Source organism: Colias philodice, chromosome 18 (assembly GCF_061535455.1).
Source record: "Colias philodice isolate Cphi_HAF_F1 chromosome 18, ilColPhil1 Martin Lab GWU primary, whole genome shotgun sequence".
Lineage (NCBI taxonomy): Eukaryota > Metazoa > Arthropoda > Insecta > Lepidoptera > Pieridae > Colias > Colias philodice.
The window spans coordinates 3,972,654-3,993,521 of NC_143103.1; the positions used below are offsets into that span (position 1 = coordinate 3,972,654).

The following is a 20,868-nucleotide window of genomic DNA, read 5'->3' on the forward strand; positions in this document are numbered from 1 at the left end:
TAACACAAGAACAAAATAGATTAATTCATAATATGAATTTAAAATTGTATAACCTAACAAATCATCATCGTGATGCATTTATTTACTTTGACATTAACTCATGTATTAAATCTTTTACTTTGACAAAGAATACAGTGTATCTGCCATATAGATATAAGCGTGAACTTGCTATGTTAATAGCAAATAATATTAACCAGTCTGGTACATGTTCGGTATCAGACCATCAATCTACTATAATTTTATGTAGTAGTAATTTTATACATCAACCTAGATTAAGTGTAGACAGACAATCTAGCCCTAAGCTAGATTTAAACTAGTATATAAGACAACAGCTAAGCAGTCTTTTTCCATTGTGCATCAAAATATTCAAGGCTTGGCTAGCAAATTGTTAGAAATAGAATTGTTTCTGAATGATAACAATATTAAAATATTTTGTGTAACAGAACATTGGCTTAAACAATGTCAGTCGTTAGTAAATATTGAAAATTACAAATTAAAAAGTATATACTTTAGGACACAGGCTATTCACGGAGGTTCTGTTATTTTTGTACATGATAGTGTAAAATGTAAAGAACGAACTGACATTGTTAGTCTTTCTGTTGAACGGACCATTGAACTGTCCTGTGTGGAGCTGGAGCGTTATGTTATTGTTTGCGTTTATAGACCCCCTTCCAGTGACTATAATATGTTTGAGACAGTCATGGAAGAAATATTAAAGCGTCTAAGCAGGAGTAAAAAAAAAGTTATAGTATGTGGTGATTTTAATATTGATTTACTTTTACAAACAAAAACGGCTACACGAATTGTTAATTTGTTTCAGTCATTTAATCTATATAAACTTTTTAACGAACCCACACGAATTACACCTACTTCTGCAACTTGTATTGATAATATATACTGTGACTGCATCTGTTTAGAGAAAAATATTCTCAATACATTGACTTCGGATCACTGTGGCCAGAAAGTAGTTTTTGAATGGGATTGCATACCTACATTTAAAAGGATTAATGTTAGGCCTATAACTAAAAAAGGCATTAATAAATTTAGGAATAATATTAATAAAAACCTGCCCGTACTAAATGATCAATCCTATCCTAATAGTCCTTGTGAAATGTTTAAAAATCTTTTTAATTTAGTACATAAAGAATTTGAAAAAATATTTAAAGTTAAATCTTTAAATATTACCAAGGATTTACCATTTAGTAAATGGGCGACAGCTAGTATACATAGATGCAGGAACATTCTTTATGAATTATATGGTATGAAGCAATATAATAAAGACCCATCTTTTCTTAGTTATGTTAGAAATTACTCAAAAATTTTTAAAAAAGTTTGTTTCACTGCAAAGCGTTTGTATATCAAAGAAAAAATACGCGACTCTGATAATAAAGTTAAAACAGTTTGGTCAATTATTAATGGTGAAATGGGTAAAAGCAAATCAAGTAATACCATAAAACTTGTAAATAATGACAGGGTTATTGACAAAAGTGCTGATGTTGCGCTTGCTTTTGAAGAATTCTTCAGTAGTGTCCCTGCTACTATTACTAATAGTTTAAATTCGTCTTCAGCACTTGCAGAGACCTTTTTGAGGGACCATGTTGCGGAGTGCAGTACATTATTTGAATTACGACACGTAACTGCTAATGATATTGTTGCTGCCTTTAAGACGCTTAATCTTAAAAATACTTGTGATCTTTGGGGAATGTCCGTAAATTTAGTTAATAATATAATAGAAAATATTGCGAAAAATTTAGCTTCCATATTTAATAAGTGTTGTGACTATGGTACATTTCCTAATTTACTAAAGCTTAGTAAAGTTATACCTTTATTTAAGAAGGGCGATCAAGAAGACTGTAACAATTATAGACCTATCTCTATTTTACCAACATTAAGTAAGGTATTCGAGAAGTTAATATTAAACCAATTGAGTAGTCATTTTGCATCTAATAATTTACTGCACACCAAACAGTTTGGTTTCACAAAGGGGCGCTCAACCACAGATGCTGGAGTTGCACTTCTAACACATATATATAAGGCATGGGAAAACTCAAAAAATGCTCTAGGGATATTTTGTGACCTCTCCAAGGCATTTGACTGCGTTGAACATTGTACTTTGTTACGTAAACTTAATCACTATGGAATTAAAGGAAAAGCCCAGAACCTCATAGCGTCATACCTGCATGATAGGATACAGACTGTAGTTGTTAATGGAGAACGTTCTAGCGGTGCGTCAATTAACATTGGTGTTCCACAGGGGTCAATTTTAGGTCCCTTCTTGTTCTTGGTATATATCAATGATCTTCCCTATTATTTGCAGGATAGGTGTGAAATAGTTCTGTTTGCAGATGATACCTCATTAATTTTTAATGTGGATAGGCATGACCCAAATGTTGACGAAGTGAACAGTGCTCTTTTACACATATCTGAATGGTTTACTGCCAATAATTTATTATTAAATGCCAAAAAAACCACTTGTGTTGAATTTTTACTTCCTAATGTAAAAAAGTTGAACAGAGATATTACCTTGAACGGGGAGGTATTGCATCCCACTGAGTCTACTGTATTTCTAGGGTTAACATTGGACGAGAAACTACAGTGGGGAGCCCATGTCAACAGCGGCGGCCTTACCCATTGCGAGGCTCCGGGCGGCAGGCCCTTTGCGAGGCCCTTTGCTCTTCGTGAAATGTATGTGATGCGAAAGTAGGTCTGGTTGTTTGGTTTAGGTATTTGTCATGTTTGAGGAGAAATGATAAAGTTATACAAATGAATAAAATTTGAGTTTTTAAATATTTATATATTTATACATAGAAAGATTTACCAAATTAACAAATACAGAGATGATAAATTTTAAAATTGATGTTTGCGGCTTTTCCTAAGGCTAAAATCTTTAATTAAAGAACAATAATCCAACGAATGAGCTACGTCATTTTCGATTGAAAGAATAGCAAGGGCTGAAAGCCGATCTTGTGTCATCGAATTCCTCAAATATGTTTTAATAATTTTAAACCTCGAAAAATTCCCTTCAGCAGACGCAACTGGTCACAGGTGTGGTGGCAATAATTCTCAGGACTATTTCGATAGTGGGGTAAACTTCAGTTAATTTGTTTTCTATTATGTATTTCAGCACCGAGATAATATCGTCGTTTCCTTCATACATACGCATGAACATACTCAGTTCTTCGTACAATTCATGTTCATCAATATCACATGATTCTCCTACTGTCATAGATATTTGCAAGTCGCTGCATTGCTTCAAAAGTTCACTATCACTAATTTCCTTTAATCTTTTTACATTATATATGAAACCAAATATGCTCTCATGATGTTTAAGTGCCTTAAACCTAGGATGGCAGCTTGCGCGCACATTGTCGACAATGACATAAAAATAGTTTATTTTGAAAATCTCTTCCGCATTCAATTCATGACCTTCATCTTCTCCTTCATAATCAAAATGCCTTTTTTTACGTCGTCTTCTGACTTCTTTGAACTGCCTGTCAATTTCATTTTCCTCGGCTATTTACCTCGCTGTTACAAGGGATGCCTGGAAACCATTTTCTCGATAATTATCGAGCCAATTTGTGAATGCGTCTAGGTGTTGTATAGCCACATCTAAGTGCATGTTTTCACCTTGCCACATTTTGCTTATAACATTTATCTTTGTAAGAATGTCATAGTTACCATATGACAAGTGAAACTACAAATTCGTAGGTAGTTATTTCCTTTTCTATAGAATGGCATTCACTGACCAATTGACAATCTGTTGTATTTTCTGCTAAATCCTTTAAAGCATCACATATATCGCTTTGTTGGTATTTAACGGCCTTCACCGATGCTACCCTGCACTCCCATCTAGTTTCAGAAAGTGGTTTCAGCGATAACGATTTTACATGAGCATTTAAAATAGCCAACCTTTGTAGCAAACAAAAAAAAGATTTTGCTTGGACACAAGACGTTGCTGCATCTCCTAGGATGAGATTCCAGATATGACTCCCACATGGTAAAAAATAAGCAAGTGGATTAATTTCAAGAATACGTTTTTGGACACCACTTTTTTACCACGCATATTCGCACCATTATCATATCCTTGGCCTCTGCAGTTTTGCAATGATATACCTAATTGTTCTAATTCTGTGATTATATAATTAGTCAAACTCTCAGCTGTGGTTTTTTCGACGGCTAAGAAACCAATAAAATTTTCTTCAATTTCAGCTGTATTTATATTAAAAATCTTATAATAATTGAAAGTTGCTCAACACGAGAAACGTCGCGAGTATATTTTTGAACTACCGCACGAGCCGAGCGAGCGAAGCGAGCGAGTTGCAGCAGCGGCCGGTGTAAATATAGCGAGGAGCGAAGCGACGAGCGTGTTAGACTTAAATAATATTGTATATAGTAAATTATTTTTTGAAAAATAAGGTCATAAAGAAGTTTCACTTCTTACGTGTGTACTCTAGTACACGCACACATTTTCATTTTTTTTTAAATTTGCTTGGGTGGGTTGTTGCGCGAGGCCCCTGCAAGAGCGAGGCCCCGGGCGATTGCCCTGTTCGCCACCCCCTAAGGCCGCCACTGCATGTCAACACCGCTGCAGGTAAGCTCAGTTCTGCTGCATATGCAGTCCGAAAAATAAGGCATCTCACCGATGAAGATACGGCTAGATTGGTTTATTTCAGCTACTTTCATAGCATTATGTCCTATGGAATTCTACTGTGGGGCAGGGCTGCAGATATAGAAACTATATTTATCTTACAGAAAAGAGCCATTCGCTCTATATATAATTTACGTGCTCGGGACTCACTAAGAGATCATTTTAAGAATACTGGTATCCTTACTGTACCATCACAGTATATATTTAATAATATTTTGCATGTACACAAAAGCTCTGACTTACACACAAGAGTAGGAGATAGACACGATTATGGCACAAGGAACAAGAATAGAATTGAAATGCCATTTTTCCGATTAGCTAAAGTTAAAAATTCATTTATGGGTCAAGGTATACGCTTATACAATAGAATTCCTCACAATATTAAAGAGTTTAGTAGTTCTAAATTTAAAACTTACATAAAAAATGTACTAGTTCAGAGAGCGTACTACAGTATTCAGGAATATATGGACGATAAAGACCCATGGAGGGTTGTCGCGTAAACACCACAGGACAGTTCTTTGGCATATTATGTAGTTAGGTAGATATAAGTTACATATTATGTAAATTTATTGACATTATTTAAAAGAGCAACTATGGAGTTTCTTGCCGATTCTTCTCCATAGATACTGCTTTCCGAATCGGTGGTAAATGTTAAAAATACTATGTAATGACGATTCGAAAGTGCTACTAAATAGTAGTCTAATTGAATAAATGAATGTTTGAGTTTGAGTTTTGAGTTTGACCTAATTCTTAATTCCATTGTTATTATATTTGTCATATTATGTAAATGGTACACGAATTAAGACCGTAACAAATCAGAACAAATTAAATACTCTGTACTGAATCTATAAAAACGAATTCAATAATATGGTGAATTTAAAAAGAAACGCTTTAACCTTATCTGGACAATTTCCGAGATAAAACTATGCTATGTGTTAATCCAAGTTACCCTCTATATGTGTGCCAAATTTCATTGTAATCGGTCCAGTAGTATTTGTGTGAAAGAGTAACAAACACACACACAAACACACACACATCCTCACAAACTTTCGAATTTATAATATCAGTGGAATTAAAATTTTCATTTTACTGAATTGTATTTAATATCTACTTCTTCTTTTTTCCTTTTTTATTCTTTAAATATTTAATGTTAAACATCTAAACGGCTTTTGTAAATAAAGTTAAATATAGAGGAGGTCTTTTATTTATAGTTTCATTTCTAGAATCCTATATTAACAAAGAACACAATTTATTCCTTTATAATATGAATGACTAGCTGTGTCCCGCGGCTTTACCCGCATTGCTCCGCCCGTGTTGGTCTTAGCGTGATGATATTATATAGCAAGCCTTCCTCGATAAATGGGCTATCTAACACCGAAAGAATATTTCAAGTCTGACAGTTCCTGAGATTACTGACTAGCGCCTTCAAACAAACAAACAGCTTTATAATATTAAAGTATATAGTATATTGTTAGATTCGTGAATATGATGAAAAATAAATCAATTTTGGTATCCAAGAAAGTACATTTCCTTACTCATTAAGAGCATGATGACTCTTGTGTTTTAGTGGAAGGAAAGCGTAAATTTTAGCGATCAATAAGATGACTCAGCACTTTTGTCCTTTAAGCATTCTTCGTGAAATTAGGACCACTTAGTAACAGTTATAATTAAAACATTAACGTGAAAAAACTGTTCACTTTTATTAACATGAATGTAATATTTACATCCAGTTTTGATTAAAAAGTTACATTCATAAAAACTACAATCTCAACAAATCCATAACTACCTTTTTATTATGTTAGTTACTAGAAAAAAATATTAATTTCGCGTTTTTATCAAAATCATCTTACAGATACAAAAATATTACCGAAACCGAACTGAAAACTTCTTTTCACTAATGTCTGTTAAAAATAATAAATTCTAGTAATACGTAATAATATAAGCAATACGTAATTTCTGAGAATCGCACAGATTTTAAGATAAATGAAAAGGGTTTCAGTTTCAATGACGATTTCCAGATAAATGTACTACACAATCTAGGGCATAGAGTAGAGTACCTACTAAATCTATACTTGTAGTATAAAGCTAAATAGTCTGTGTATTTACTTGCTTGAATGCGCTAATCTCAGGAAACAAGGGTACGATTTGAACAATTATTTTTATGTTAGATAGTCTATTTATCGAGGAATTCCACTGTTAGATATATCGAGAAAGGCTTGCTATATAATATCATCACACTAAGACCAATAAAGGAGCGGAGCAATGCGGGTAAAACCGCGGGGCACGCGGGGAAGCTAGTTAATGTAAAAAAAGTATAATATTAAACGAAAAAAAGCAATTTCACATTTTTATTTGGCTTCACCAATATTGTGTGTTTACTTATTGCGTTCGAATTCGGAATAAAGTGAAATATTTTTTATTTTATTTGTTACATTTATTTACAATCCGCCCGCGGCTTTGCCCGCGTTGTCAAAGAAAAACCCACACAGTTCCTGTTCCCGTGGTAAAAATCCCGGGATAAAAATTATAACCTATCCTTTGATAAAACATGTCGGGAATAAAACATACAAACATGTCCTTTTTACCCGACTACGGCAAAGCAAAAGGAGGGTTATGATTCAGGTCTCAAGTTATCTCGGTACCAAACTTTATCCAAATCGGTTCGGTGGTTGAGGCGTGATGTACAGACAGACATACAGACGGAGTTACTTTCACTAACTTTAATATTAGTTGGGATAAGATTTGTTACATTTAGATTTGTGTTAAGACATCCTTTCTAATGGGAATGGTTTACTATGGTTGTGCTTATCAATATAGGCCCATGTTATGAAATCGCTTTTGAGCTGTTTTACATCTAATAATACGTTTAAAGTTATAATTTTTGTGCAATAAAGTTACTTTAATTTATTACGCCGTGCCAAGACATTGTAGTGAATTAATGACACTGTCAGGAAGCCCCGAAACGATGAATTGTTACGACAAAAAGGGCTCTGGTTTTGAAAGATTGTCCTTATAGAAGATAATTTCGGGATATAAAAAGCTAACTTTGGAAAATAATTTTAGCAGTAGACCATTTGCAACTTAGGCTCATGCTAGATTTTGCTCGGAGTTGAACCCAGCTTTTAGAAAGAAAGAAAGAAACCATTTATTCCAACACACAAACACACAACAACAGCATTGTAAATTATAAATACCTAATAGGTAATAGAAAACGTAAATTTATGTGTGGTTGCCATTCAGGATAACTGAGGGATAATACCTCAGAACTTTTATCGATTCAAAGTTATTTATTTTTTCGGATACTACACATAATATCAACATTAAAAGAAGTGAAGGTAAATAACACATCTAGCAAAATAGAGTAATACTTTTGATTAATTAAGTACTCTACTCTATAAGAGGGCAATTTTTTTTTTTTTTTTTTTTATAGTGGGGAAATCTTCCAAAGATACCCACGGCCCCCGGGGAAGGAGCCGTGGGTTATGTCGGATTCTTACCGACTAAAACCCCACTGTGTTCCGTCGAGCCGCTTTAATGATGGGGCCGCGGGTATTTGTTGGAATTCTTCCGCGACATAAGAGGGCAATTACTGAAATTCCATTCAATGTCCAAGAACTTACAGGATGAATGACTGTTAACACATAACCATAACCATAACTAATAACACAAACCACAAACACATAACCTTTAACATATAATATATTATATTACAATACCCTTTGAAATTTAATCTTTGCTTCCGATATAAGGATTTAATTTAAATATGAAGCAAACGCCAGTGAATAATTAATAATTCCTCTTTCATATACAAACGCACTCTCGCGTTTAAATTATAATTATATATTAATATCAACGTGAATACTTGGAAATTAGAAAATCGATATATTAATTTAAGGAGGGGATAAAGCTGAGTTATGAATGAAATATATTATGACGTTATTTGCAAAAAAACCTAACTATTTTCCTATTATTTTACAAAGATTTTTTAGCTCCATCTATATTATATAAGTTATTATTGACTAGCCGATTGACCCGAATTGACTTCCATTAACAGTATAAATACATCCTACGTCACTTGGTAAAGAGTAAAGATGACCTTTGTCAAAAGCTCTTAAAAACGGTCCAATTAAAAAAAATATATATTTTCTCTTTGGTTGGATTGGAATAGATTGGACCAAGCACAAATCTCTTCTATAATAAGGAAACTTTTGTAAAAACATAAAATTGAGTACAAAAAGCAGTCATGAAAATAAACACGTTTATTATTCAAACAAAAATGCCACTGGGACCTTCCTTACACATACCTACATTTCGCATCATTTCCTTCATGTTCGGTACTCGGGCATGCATTCATGCATTCATTTCAAATCTGTACTAATATTATAAAGCTGAAGAGTTTGTTTGTTTGTTTGAACGCGCTAATCTCAGTACTGGTCTGACTTGAAAAATTATTTCGGTGTTAGATAGCCCATTTATCGAGGAAGGCTATAGGATTATATCATCTCGCTAAGACCAACAGGAGCGGAGCACTGCGGATAAAACTGCGGGGCGCAGCTAGTAAATGATATGTGACTAGTATAGTATTGTATTATTTGTGGATATGTTGTAAAACAATTTAGCTCAAGTCTAATAAACATCTGTCAGATATTTTCAATTCGTTTCCGACGCACCCCACCCACGTCTATCTGTAATTATTTATAATGACATGAAAAAATAAATATAAATTGTTATTGATTAAACACCTGCTATTTTTGCCTTTGTTATGTATGTGTATGATATAAATGTGATACTGAGCTTCGATACATTTTTTTTAAGTTTTACTATTGTTGTTTTAATAGGTACTTTTATCTTATAAATTACTTTCTTATACCAATGTCATGTCACACCAAAATGCTTCGTAAATGAGAACTTTGGTGGTAAATGGTGCTTTGTTGAAAGCGACTCTTTTATTGGAGACATATTCCTAAATTTTCCTCTTTTCTAGTATACCACGTATTTCCCTTGCGTTTATTGCGAAAGTAATAACAAAAATGTTTTTATCTTTTAAACGTGTCATGACTACCATACTTATTTTAATCCTGGTCAAAAACTATACTTTCGGATTTAAAAAAATGAATAAAATACTTTTTTATTTATTTATTTATATAAGGCACAGTTACAGGATATAATCCAAGAACATTTACATCAACTTACTAAATTAAACAATATTAAGATTACAACCCAATTAAAACTGCACACAACGTTATCATTACAATAACATAAAAAAGTGAATATTGAAATTGAGTTGAGGTTGAAATTGAGTGAATTTTAAATGGTAATAAAGAACTATATTTCAGATATCGGCTTATGAAAAGTGTATTTTACCTGTTTATAGACCTATGACTTTTTTATTCATTCTTATATAAAAACGCATTAACAACATAAAATAATTACTTTGACCTAAATATAAATATGACAGAATATTAAACTCAATAGTCAACAGGCGAATACCTCACTGAGTTTTTAAATTAAAAGACGCCTTTATATTTTATCTATCTTTTCTTTCTTTTATCTTTTATGTTTCATTCACATAAATATTTCGCATTACATCTTGAAATGCGTTTTCTTTGAAGGAATACCTACGATTATAGTTCTTAAAGGGAGTTTTTAATATCAACAATATAATTTTGTTTCAGTGTTACCAAGCCAACCGTTTTTCCTGGATGAATTAGGGAACAAAGTTGAAAATAAGATTGGACCATATCACGAGGGAGATACCTTAGTTTTAAGCTGTCTTGTTATCGGAGGTAAATATCTGCTTAAAACTCTATTTGCAAAGGTTTCGAACATGTTTCGAAGCAATATTTTTTTAAATAAATAAAAACAACCATCTTATCATTGTCATCTGTCATCATCATCTCATCTTTAAATCATGCAAATGATTAATCTCTACAACCTTAGATATATATTATAAAGTATTAAATTATAGTCTTTGATGTAAATTGTAATATCAAACTTTATGATCTTTATTATTCTATTGATACTTGTCTACATACCAAACATCCTTAATTCATTCGATATACAACATAACATGCGATCCATCAACACTACAAACTTGAAAAACAATATCCTTATAGGAAGGCCTCCACCACGAATTAGTTGGTATTCCGGTGAAGACCTGGTCGACGCATCGGACGGCATAAGCGACATTCCCGGTGTACGGGAAAATGAACTCTATCTCCCATTAACAAGGGACAATGCGCAATCACTCTCGTGCAGAGCCAGCAACACACACCTCACTCAACCAGTTATTACTGCCTTGGAAATTGAATTATACTGTAAGTAATGTGAAGTCTAGGGACAAAACAATTGCCTTTTTATCTATTGGCTTGTATTTATTTTACTGCTTGTACGTGACTTTTTTTAACGAACTAGGTAGACTCAGATTGTATTCATTGCATTATGACATGGTTTAATTAGATACTGTCGACTCGGTATCTTTCTTCGCGATCTCCTTAAATTATTCATTTACTTTTAAACATTAAACAACAAAATTGACTTCCTGTTTGCCAAACTTTCTTAAAGTTAATTTTCCGTGATCTTATCTTAATTAAAAGTTATTTGTGGATTGAAAATGAAGAATTTAATTTACTTTTACAGTATCTGCGTACAATGTGTCCATACATTGGGTTCGCGGGACGTACGGAGACGTGCTGCAGGCGGGGAAACCCGCGGTCGCAAGGTGTATAGCGCATGGTTCCTACCCACCACCTGATGTTCTATGGTGGTTAGATAATAAGCATCTGACGCAGCATAGCAACCAGGTAAAATGTACACAAGAATCTCAAAACAATAAAGTAAATTACAATATCTAATACTTGGATGGATTGAATAGAATATCTTGCATAACAGCATTCCCTTTCCATCTAGAGTAGACTTCTACTCTAGATGGAAAGGGAATGCTGTTATATATAAAACACTAGTTTTAAAACGCATTTACTCGTTGTGCAAACATAACACACACAAAGGTTTTAAAATATTAGGCCTATGGTGTACACGCGGGTAAAAAACGAACGACACCATAAAACACCAGATGACCAGGATTGAACAAAATGTTTATTCCATTTAAACCAATTTAATTTCCTAATTATTTAACAACTATATACTTAATTAATTAATTATTTCAAAACTAATTCTCTCTTTTCAGAGCGTTAACAATTCATCTCAAACAGCGGTATCGTATTTGGAATTAACGCCATCTGTGATCGACAATGGCGCAACTCTAGCCTGCATAGCAACCAACACTGTCATGGCGCCCGGCAGAGACTCCAAAGCTGATGTCGTTGTACTGAACGTTACCTGTAAGTATTTACTGTGGTACGGTAGATGGAACTAAAACAAAACATTAGATTACTATCTTTACTTAATTCCTACTTGACAATACGTAAGATAGAGGTTCATAGAAATCAAACGTACTGTTTTGATTTAAATCCGTGTAATTTTTATTTTGGCTATAGCCGGGTAATATTTCACAAGAAGTGATCGTCTTTTGAAAGATAACCGACTACAGAGATGATAAAAAATGCAACATCAATTTTAATTTACTACCGATAGACTCGAACAAGTGGTATTTTTATATTCTGAAGCCTAGGTATTTTATGACGCACAAGGAAAAATTCTTAGACCTCTTTTTAATTGATCTGAGCGGTAACATACATTTTGTTGAATCTGACTCACATCTGAATAGGAACTGCTAAATATTTTCCTCGTAAAGAAGTACCTATATAAGTAAAATGGGCACCTACTACTGGCTAATGGAATAAACAATTACATACAATTACAACATTGACAACAATTAGATTTGGTAACACAGGGACACACCAAATACTACATAGATTAACAGAAGCAAAGAGTAAATAGCACAAGAATAAATGACACTACTCTTTGCAGTTAACTCCTAAACATTTGCAGTTAACTCCTTGACATTTCAGATAGCCCAATAGTAGAAATAATAAAAGAAGGAGATGGAAGACTGAACGAGGTCTTGGAGCTTGACCAACTGCATTTGATATGCGATACAAAAGCTAACCCACCTGTTGAAAACTACACTTGGTATTTTAATGTAAGTACTTTAAATTATGTATAGCATTCAATATAGGCTTATTTATGTTATTTTGGTGATATTATTTTAAATGATAACATTTAAAATAATATCACCAAATGAAATGGATCATTGAGTATGTTTAAACCTTTGAAAACGAAAAGCTCTCAAATTTAATAGAACAGTTTTTGACCAAAAAATTTGTGAATCATTTATTTTGAATACAAACCAGAATATAATTGTAATTGCAGGAAATAGAAATTAAACCAAACAGCATATGGGGCAGTGAGACGAACAACCAGGCTCTAATCGTAGAAGAAGCTGATCGGAAGCATGCTGGGCGCTACTCCTGCTCTGCTAGCAACAGCGTTGGTGAAACAAGATCTGAATTCATCAGTATTATTGTTTATTGTAAGTGTTAAGGAACAAAATTATAATTTAATACTTTCTACGTAAAAATATAATACTAGATACGTGAAATGATATCAATCGAAGTACGTAAAAATAAGTAATACGTAAATATTCTTTCTGCAAAAATATAAACGTTACCCGGATACCCCAAAATTTTGCGAATAATTTAGTTTCTGAGTCTGTTAGAGCAATTTAGTTCCCAGTAAAAAAATTCCAACCAAATGTTCCAATTTTGAATCATTGGAAATCGTATTTTAATTATTCATTCACTAACTTAATAATTGTGCAGTCACTTAAATATGTAAAAATTTATCATTATTAATATTATTTCATTTCTAGATCCACCGGAATGTATAAGCTCAGGAATTAGTTTAGTTAAGGAGACACTGAAATGCAACGTTCGGGGCTTGCCAGAACCCGATACGTTCTTTTGGCACATTCAGCCATCTGATGAGGAGATGCAGCATCTTACAACTGGGTCTCCAATCTTGCCACTAAGTCAAATAACCGGGACATTATCCCATACTATAGACGCCAGTTGTGAAGCTGGTAACGGCATAGCATCTCAAGAAAAACCGTGTAAGAAATTATTCACGTTGGAACAGTTGAGACCTCCCCAACCTCAGCAATGTGATCTGGCGTATGAATATGAGGAGTTTCAAATGAGATGTGTTCCAGGTAATCATTACTTTCAATTATTTTGTTATTATTTTGCTCCTATATATCCTGTATAACCTGCTATCACTTTTATTGAATTGGTTTTATGGAAGGATATGAATAATGTAAGGATAACGTTCGTATTTTCAGTTGAAAATGCCACATACTATGAAGTATCTGTGTGGAGAATGTCTACTTCGAATGCATCATTGTTTCTTGAACGGCGAGGTGCCATGGGGTTTGGAGTGAGCCAAGCGCTGGCGCAGGGGGGTGGAGTGCCCTGGCTTGTGAGAGGACCCCTAGGAACCTTGAAATTTGGGGACGAAGCTGGAGCTTCCGCGTGTAATAGATATGGCTGTTCCAGGGCTTTGCTTTTACGGCCTACTGAGAATTTGTTACATGCAGCTGGCGCTCCATGGTGGAAATGTAAGTAGATACACCTTATTTACTGACTAAACAGGATAGATAATAGAAAGCACGCTAGAATATTTCAAACTTTTAAATTCGGAAATGTAGTAATAACAATAAAACATAAACCTCAACACATTATGATACAAGGAAACATACCTTTTTGTAAAATAATAAATTACAATAAGAACTAACTGAACTAAAATAATGTTTTCAATTTTATTTGCAGTTCTCTTGGACAGAGATGTTGGTATATCCGTTGGGGCAATCGTGCTCGTGGTAGTATTCATTACGTCAACAGCACTTCTAGTGCGACTCGTGCGCCGGTCGCGAGGCAAGCCAGCTCCTGTCATCCAGGTGTTGCAGTTGGATGACGTCGCTAGAGACTACTTGGATACGATAGGAGGTAGGTAAGCATGAGTTTTCTTAATCACGATTTCCCTAAGAAACTATTAGTCGGATGTAAGCCATATTGCAGTCGTATTATATAAATTATGTAAAAGAGCATTAAAAAAAACTCGTCAAGCTGCCAAAGCTATAGCATATTAAAAATACACAATATCCTCTCATATAATTGTGAATTTGAAGAAAAAAATCTTAAACTTTTATTTACATGGAATTTCCTAGACACAATCATTTTTTCTTATAACGCATACATAACAGTCTGGTTCACAAAGCAAATAATCTTTTTCAGAACATAAAGTTCACGCTTCCCACAGTCTAAGATCATGTAGCAGTGGATATTCTGATGGGTCTGGAGAGACCGCCCCCACACTGGACAGGCGAAGGAAACCACGTACGATATGGGAGTGGGACCCACCACCACCAGACGTGACTTTAACGCTACATAGGGAGAGTGCAGTGTAAATAAGAAATTAATATTATACTCTATTTATGATAATAAATTGTTGAACTGCCTGTGAATATTTTTCTTTTACCTTACTCTAGCTGAACACTAGTTAGATAGTTCACGGAAGTCTAAGTAGTAGAAGTTTAATAGCTTTTATGCCACGATGATTGCAGAGAATCAAGGGATGGAAGGTAATGAAAAATTAAAAAATTACTTTTAATAATTACGTTTGAATTTGCTGTAAGTAACCTATAACGAAATATGATATTAATCTTAAAAACACAGGCTCAAAAAATATAATCTTAATATTTTACAATCTTCCTCAAAAAAAAAAGGTTTTTGTAATAATAAAACACGCAAACTTTGTTAAAATATTGATTTTAAGGTCTTATAGTATCCAAAATCCATTCCATATGCTTTGCTACATCCACAAATATGCTGGTGTCTCCTATGTACAAACTCGATCCGTGTAGCCCATATAAAACATATCGGTTCACTTTATTGACTACATCAATACCCATAAAGGGATCACCATTAAGCCTACCTTCCACCTTCTTCCCAGATTCAAAGACCACACAGAAGGTATCTTCAGGGAGAATATTATTATATATTTTTTCACTACGAAACATCCTGTAAATGTATGTGTAATTAGATATGACATAAAATTCTATTCCTTAAATTTAAATTTTATTTCCAACACGTTTGCACAAACGGCCGACCTCTTGGTGGTAACATTGTGTCCACCACAAAACTATGAACTGACATTACCAGATATAACTATTTTCTATGAAACCAATGAAATTGACTGACCGTTGGCTTGGTTGGTAGTGGCCCTGCCTGCCAAGCCAGAGGTCGATTCCCACTCGGGGCAAATATTTGTGTGATGAACATAGATGTTTGCTGTGTCTGGGTGTTAATTGTCTATATATAAGTATTTATTTATAATTATTTAAGTATGTTTATCAGCCGTCTGGTTTCCATAACACAAGCGAAAGCTTAGTATGGGATCAGATCGTGCCGTGTGTGAAAAATTGTCCTGAAATATTTATTTATTTATTTTATTTAATGAAGATTGGATTCATTCAAAAATTAGTAAGTAGTTATCAAAATTTATAAAGCGATATTTCATACTTAACTATATCGAGCGACCAAACACATTGAAAACGAAAATTCTAATATCTTAATCTTATGAAAACTTGAGATGAGATACTAACAAATCCAAAATAGTATTAAGTTTGCACTTTTGAGGTTCAGCTATATAGGCAGGTATCTTCAAATATTTTAAGAATTCACGATTTTCATTGTCGGTGACCCAACCTGCTACAATGCCAGTCGTGTTTATTTTATTAGCACTTTGAATATGTTCAGATATCGGTAAGCATATTGGCGCTATATTTCCTGAAAAGATATAAATTTTCATTATGATAAATTCCGTCTAAATTATTTTGTTGAGATTGTAGATAACATGAAATTCTTATCGAATTTACTTATGGTGTTTTAAATCTCGATATTAAAGTGAGTTAATCCCTGCTCTACCTGATTTTATAGACGAGAACAGAGGTTCTATCTAACTATATAAAATCTTTTAAAAAAATATGGATGCCGTTTCATCGTTTTTAAGCATACTTAAATGAATAACAAAATAAGTGTAATTGAGAGATCACTTCTCTATACAGGGTGTAATCGTTAAGTGTGCACAGGCGATTATTCCGTAACTATTACAGATATCAAAAAACTTTAAACTGATATCGAAAGTACTTAACCTAATGAGTAAAATGGCCATAATAAATTTTTAAAAATAATACGAGAAATATCTAAAAAATTAACTTTAAACCCTCCCATACATTTAGTATGAGATATGAATATCCCATGTACATGGGTTGATCCAAAAGTAATGATAATCAATATTAAACAAGGTCATTACAGTTAAAATAATTATGTATTTCTCTAGATAGTCTTCTAACTAGATAATATACTTCGATATTTTTTTTCCTTAACTTAGAAAAAGAAACTTTGACTTCATCTACAAAAACCCCTCAAAATCGGCCATCACTTCGCTGTCGTCTTAAAATTTCTTGTATCGACGGTGTTTCTTGTGCCGAGGTAAGAGATAGAATTAACTAGGAGCTAGATCTTACAAACAGGGTGGGTGTTCAAGCATTTTCAATGCCGATTTTTGATTGGCAGCCATCGCAACTGACGCTTTGTGATCTGGTGCGTTGTCTTGGTGAACCAACATTCAAGACCGAAGTTTGCCATGTCTCTTTTTCTTACTAACCTACCCGCAATCTTTTAATTTGGTCTGTGTAGTAAGAGCCCTGTGTAGTAGTGGCTACCTTCTTAAAATACTCCACATTTCTTCAGCGTCCCAAAAAACTACGGCTTTAATCTATCCCACTAATTTTCACTTTGAAAATCTTCACCGTCACTTTGGAAGCTCGCATCCAGGCCATTGATTGTTTCTTGGTTTCAGCATAAACATGGTGAACCCAGGTAACGCCCATGGTCACAAATCGTGACAAAAAATTATCCTGATCTCATTAAAAATTTAGAAATTCACCCTCTAAATGTCGAATCGTTGTTTCTTCTTTTCGTCGGGAAACATTCTGGCTCGCACTGTTCACATTAAAATTAATGTTAATACTTGGAAACGTGGCCTGTAGATATAATTTTTTTGTGATAACTTAGTGATTACATGAGCAAGCATAAAACATTTATTTTATATTTTTATGTGCACAGGAAATACCCAATTATCATTACTTTTGGATCAACCTATACATTTAATATGAAAGATTTTAGCTTTTTTTTTTGTTTTTTTGGTTTTCTGCTTTAATTACTTCGCAAATTTGGAGGGAAGTTCATTTAGAAACTGTAAATAGACCTCCTCATTGTAATGCACAATAAGGACGTCACTTCGAAAATCTACTATGAATACAAAATGTATGGGAAATAAATTGTATGGGAGCGTTTAATGTAACATTTTTGGTTATTTCTCGTTTTATTTTTAAAAAATTATTATGGCCATTTTACTCATTAGGTTAAGTACTTTCGATATCAGTTTAAAGTTTTTTGATATCTGCAATAGTTACGGAATAATCGCTTGTGCACACTTAACGATTACACCCTGTATATTTATTATGCGTATTTCCGAATCAAAAGGATTCTTCAAGACTTCAGGCTTCAGCTGGTTATTGTAAAAGCACAGATAATATAAAACTGTACTAGATACTTGTTTGAAATTTTGTAATTAAATTTTGTACTTACTGTGGGAAAAATCAATTTCATTGTTAACACGAATTAGGGCGATATTATGTTTAATATTTGATATTAATACATGTTCTGGGTGTGGAATTAATTCCTGGATTGTAAGATTCTGTAATAAATATTTTACAACAATATACAAAACAACTCAAATCAGTAGTGCACTCATATGGTAACTAATCGTCCTTATCAGAAAAACATATAGATTAATATTTAATACCTGAATGAAATTTTCACAAATGTTACTTGCACCAGGCATACAATCAATTTCGTTCTTAGGATTATAATCCCCAAAACGTACAGTATTTGGTCTAAATGTTTTGGCGCAGTAGGCGGTAGTTAACACGTATTTACTGTTTATAATAATTGCGACACATTCCAGTTTTGTGGTAGGAGCTGAAACATACAAAGATTCGAATCAGTGGGTATCATTTGTTTATCAATAGTTTTTTTTTATTCATGATCGTATACATCAGTCCTTCAGTCGTAACAATATAAGTAATATTAAAAATAAATTTATAAAGAATAGAAAAAAATCGATCACGAGGCGGGACTCGAACCCGCATCCTTTCGCGCCAAACCGGGGCGGATGCCTAACCAACTCAGCCACTCGTGACCCGCCAGAGCGATCGAATTTAATTCTGGAAACGAATTTTTGGCAACTTCTAATATTCAACAATATATAACATTGCAACATTGAGCAACTTCTACTAACTAACAACTCTGGAACACGCAGTAGCCAGTAATAGGTACCAGCACATGCTGCTAAACAAATACTCATTTGAATCTTCTTCAGCATACATAAGCATCCATATAAATTACTAGCTGTGCCCTGCGGTTTTACCCGCAGTGCTCCGCTTCTGTTGGTCTTAGCGTGATGATAACCTAGCCTAGCCTTCCTCGATAAATGGGCTATCTAACACCGAAAGAATTTTTCTCTTCAGCTTTATAATATTAGTATAGATTATAGTATTTCAAACAAGAACAAAAATACAAACTTACAATTCAAGATAGCTATCCATGGAAATTCATATAAATTCGCAACACGGTTAGATGTCTGGTAGTTGTCTATATAACCGCAGCTTGTCGGCAACAAATTTATGTTGGGGTGCCTGTCTAAATGTTTCCTGGTTATTTCAGAACAGCATACCTCGAAATAACAATAGATTTATTATTAACGAAACTTATTAACAGAATGATATCACATTGAGGTTTTCTTAAATTTATTTAATAAATTATTTAAATTGAAAAGTTGCATTACTTAGGTATATTATTAAAACTGGTCGTTAGAACAAGCTTCTTAGTCTTTCGATGAGAATTTCTTCGTGTGTCTAGACAAAAATTAAGACAGAGTATATTTGCCAGCGTGTTTCAGAGGTAAGTGCTTAGACGAGCAGATATTATAATTAAATAAAAAGATGTCACTGTGATATAACAAGCAGACATCAGTGGTATTATCAGAATACATATTATATTCTTATGAATTACTAGCTTTCCGCCCGCGGCTTCGCCCGCGTTTAAAAGAAAAACCCGCATAGTTCCCGTTCCAGTGGGATTTCCAGGATAAAACCTATCCTATGTGTTAATCCAAGTATGTGTGCTTAATTTCATTTTAATCGGTTCAGTAGTATTTGCGTGAAAGAGTAACAAACACACACATACACATCCTCACAAACTTTCTCATTTATATTAGTAGGACTTACTTTTGGTATCCTATTACCGTCAATATATTCCACACCACAATACTTTTCTTTGAATTCTGTTTCTGTTATATCATCAAATTCTAGGCCGACATTGTCAAAAGCTGGACATGAGGTGTACGGTTTGCAATCATTGCAAACCTCTGAAATACAAACAATATACTCGTATTATATCAACCAAAATAGCACAATTGATTGTAAATTTAGTATTCTTAAGGTTGCTTTTCCACCAGAGAGTGACGTGCTACGTTTCTGTGGATGCGTTTGACATCCACCAATCAAATTCATTGATGCATATAGCTTAGTACTGATGGAAACGGATACTAAGACGATAAGTGATTGATTCGTGATGTGGATGGTCACAAGTTTTATAGTTATGTGTAGAGAGGAGCCTACTATCGATACATCACATAAATCAAGGCGCGAGCCTCGAGCTGCGCATGTCCCTCGCGCAGCTACTCTGCGGTGGCGCATGCCGCATTCATAGCACATCACAGAATAATATCATAAGCCGGTAGTAACTAATTACAATATTTTAAGACTTAAATCAATCTATTAAATTGACAAAAATAAGATCGTCTTGGCAGACGCACTGCTGCGCGCCCAGATTCTGTCGCCTAAATCTGGGCGCAACAATAACAAAAATAAATACAAAATATTGTTCATAACGACGAAGTTATCTAAAGAATTGAGAAACCTCCTCCTTCTTTGATATCTAAAGATTAATCGTATTTAATATATTTCATTAAACTTTAAAATAATACTTACTACAATGTATTGCTGACGTAAATAGTAATCCAAATATCACAATATATTGCATTTTGTATTCAAACACTAATTAAAAGCTATTATA

General features: G+C 33.7%; 2 protein-coding genes across 4 annotated transcripts in view; one reads left to right on the forward strand and one right to left on the reverse strand.

Annotated features, from left to right (window-relative positions):
* Window positions 1-15,122, forward strand: part of LOC149480339 (nephrin-like) — a 104,391-nt gene extending 89,269 nt beyond the window's left edge. For 2 of the 3 annotated variants that reach the window (XM_089706470.1, XM_089706472.1), the window contains exons 5-14: window positions 10,324-10,434; window positions 10,765-10,965; window positions 11,288-11,451; window positions 11,835-11,988; window positions 12,619-12,749; window positions 12,980-13,139; window positions 13,479-13,817; window positions 13,947-14,222; window positions 14,434-14,610; window positions 14,899-15,122. In XM_089706470.1, coding sequence (XP_089562596.1) covers window positions 10,324-10,434; window positions 10,765-10,965; window positions 11,288-11,451; window positions 11,835-11,988; window positions 12,619-12,749; window positions 12,980-13,139; window positions 13,479-13,817; window positions 13,947-14,222; window positions 14,434-14,610; window positions 14,899-15,071 — 1,886 coding nt within the window. In that variant the 3' untranslated portion in view covers window positions 15,072-15,122. Of the gene's footprint in view, window positions 1-10,323; window positions 10,435-10,764; window positions 10,966-11,287; window positions 11,452-11,834; window positions 11,989-12,618; window positions 12,750-12,979; window positions 13,140-13,478; window positions 13,818-13,946; window positions 14,223-14,433; window positions 14,615-14,898 lie in introns of all 3 variants that reach the window. The other variant, XM_089706473.1, reaches the window with a different exon arrangement.
* A 299-nt stretch (window positions 15,123-15,421) lies between these two features.
* On the reverse strand, window positions 15,422-20,861 carry LOC149480342 (phenoloxidase-activating factor 1-like). The gene is made up of 7 exons (XM_089706675.1): window positions 20,784-20,861; window positions 20,019-20,158; window positions 19,318-19,465; window positions 18,536-18,711; window positions 18,319-18,427; window positions 16,269-16,452; window positions 15,422-15,684 (listed from the first exon to the last, which is right to left on the reverse strand). Exons 1-7 carry the CDS (start codon window positions 20,833-20,835, stop codon window positions 15,435-15,437), a joined length of 1,059 nt encoding a protein of 352 aa, XP_089562801.1. The 5' UTR covers window positions 20,836-20,861; the 3' UTR covers window positions 15,422-15,434.
* Window positions 20,862-20,868: the final 7 nt, after the last annotated feature.

Excerpts from the sequence above, each read along its gene's own strand:
- LOC149480342 (XM_089706675.1), bottom strand. The coding sequence starts at position 20,835 with ATGCAATATATTGTGATATTTGGATTACTATTTACGTCAGCAATACAT. Across the intron at positions 19,466-20,018 it reads ACGGTAATAGGATACCAAAA|GTATGCTGTTCTGAAATAAC; the intron begins GTAAGTCCTACT and ends TGTTATTTCGAG. Across the intron at positions 18,428-18,535 it reads TTTGTGAAAATTTCATTCAG|AATCTTACAATCCAGGAATT; the intron begins GTATTAAATATT and ends TATTTATTACAG.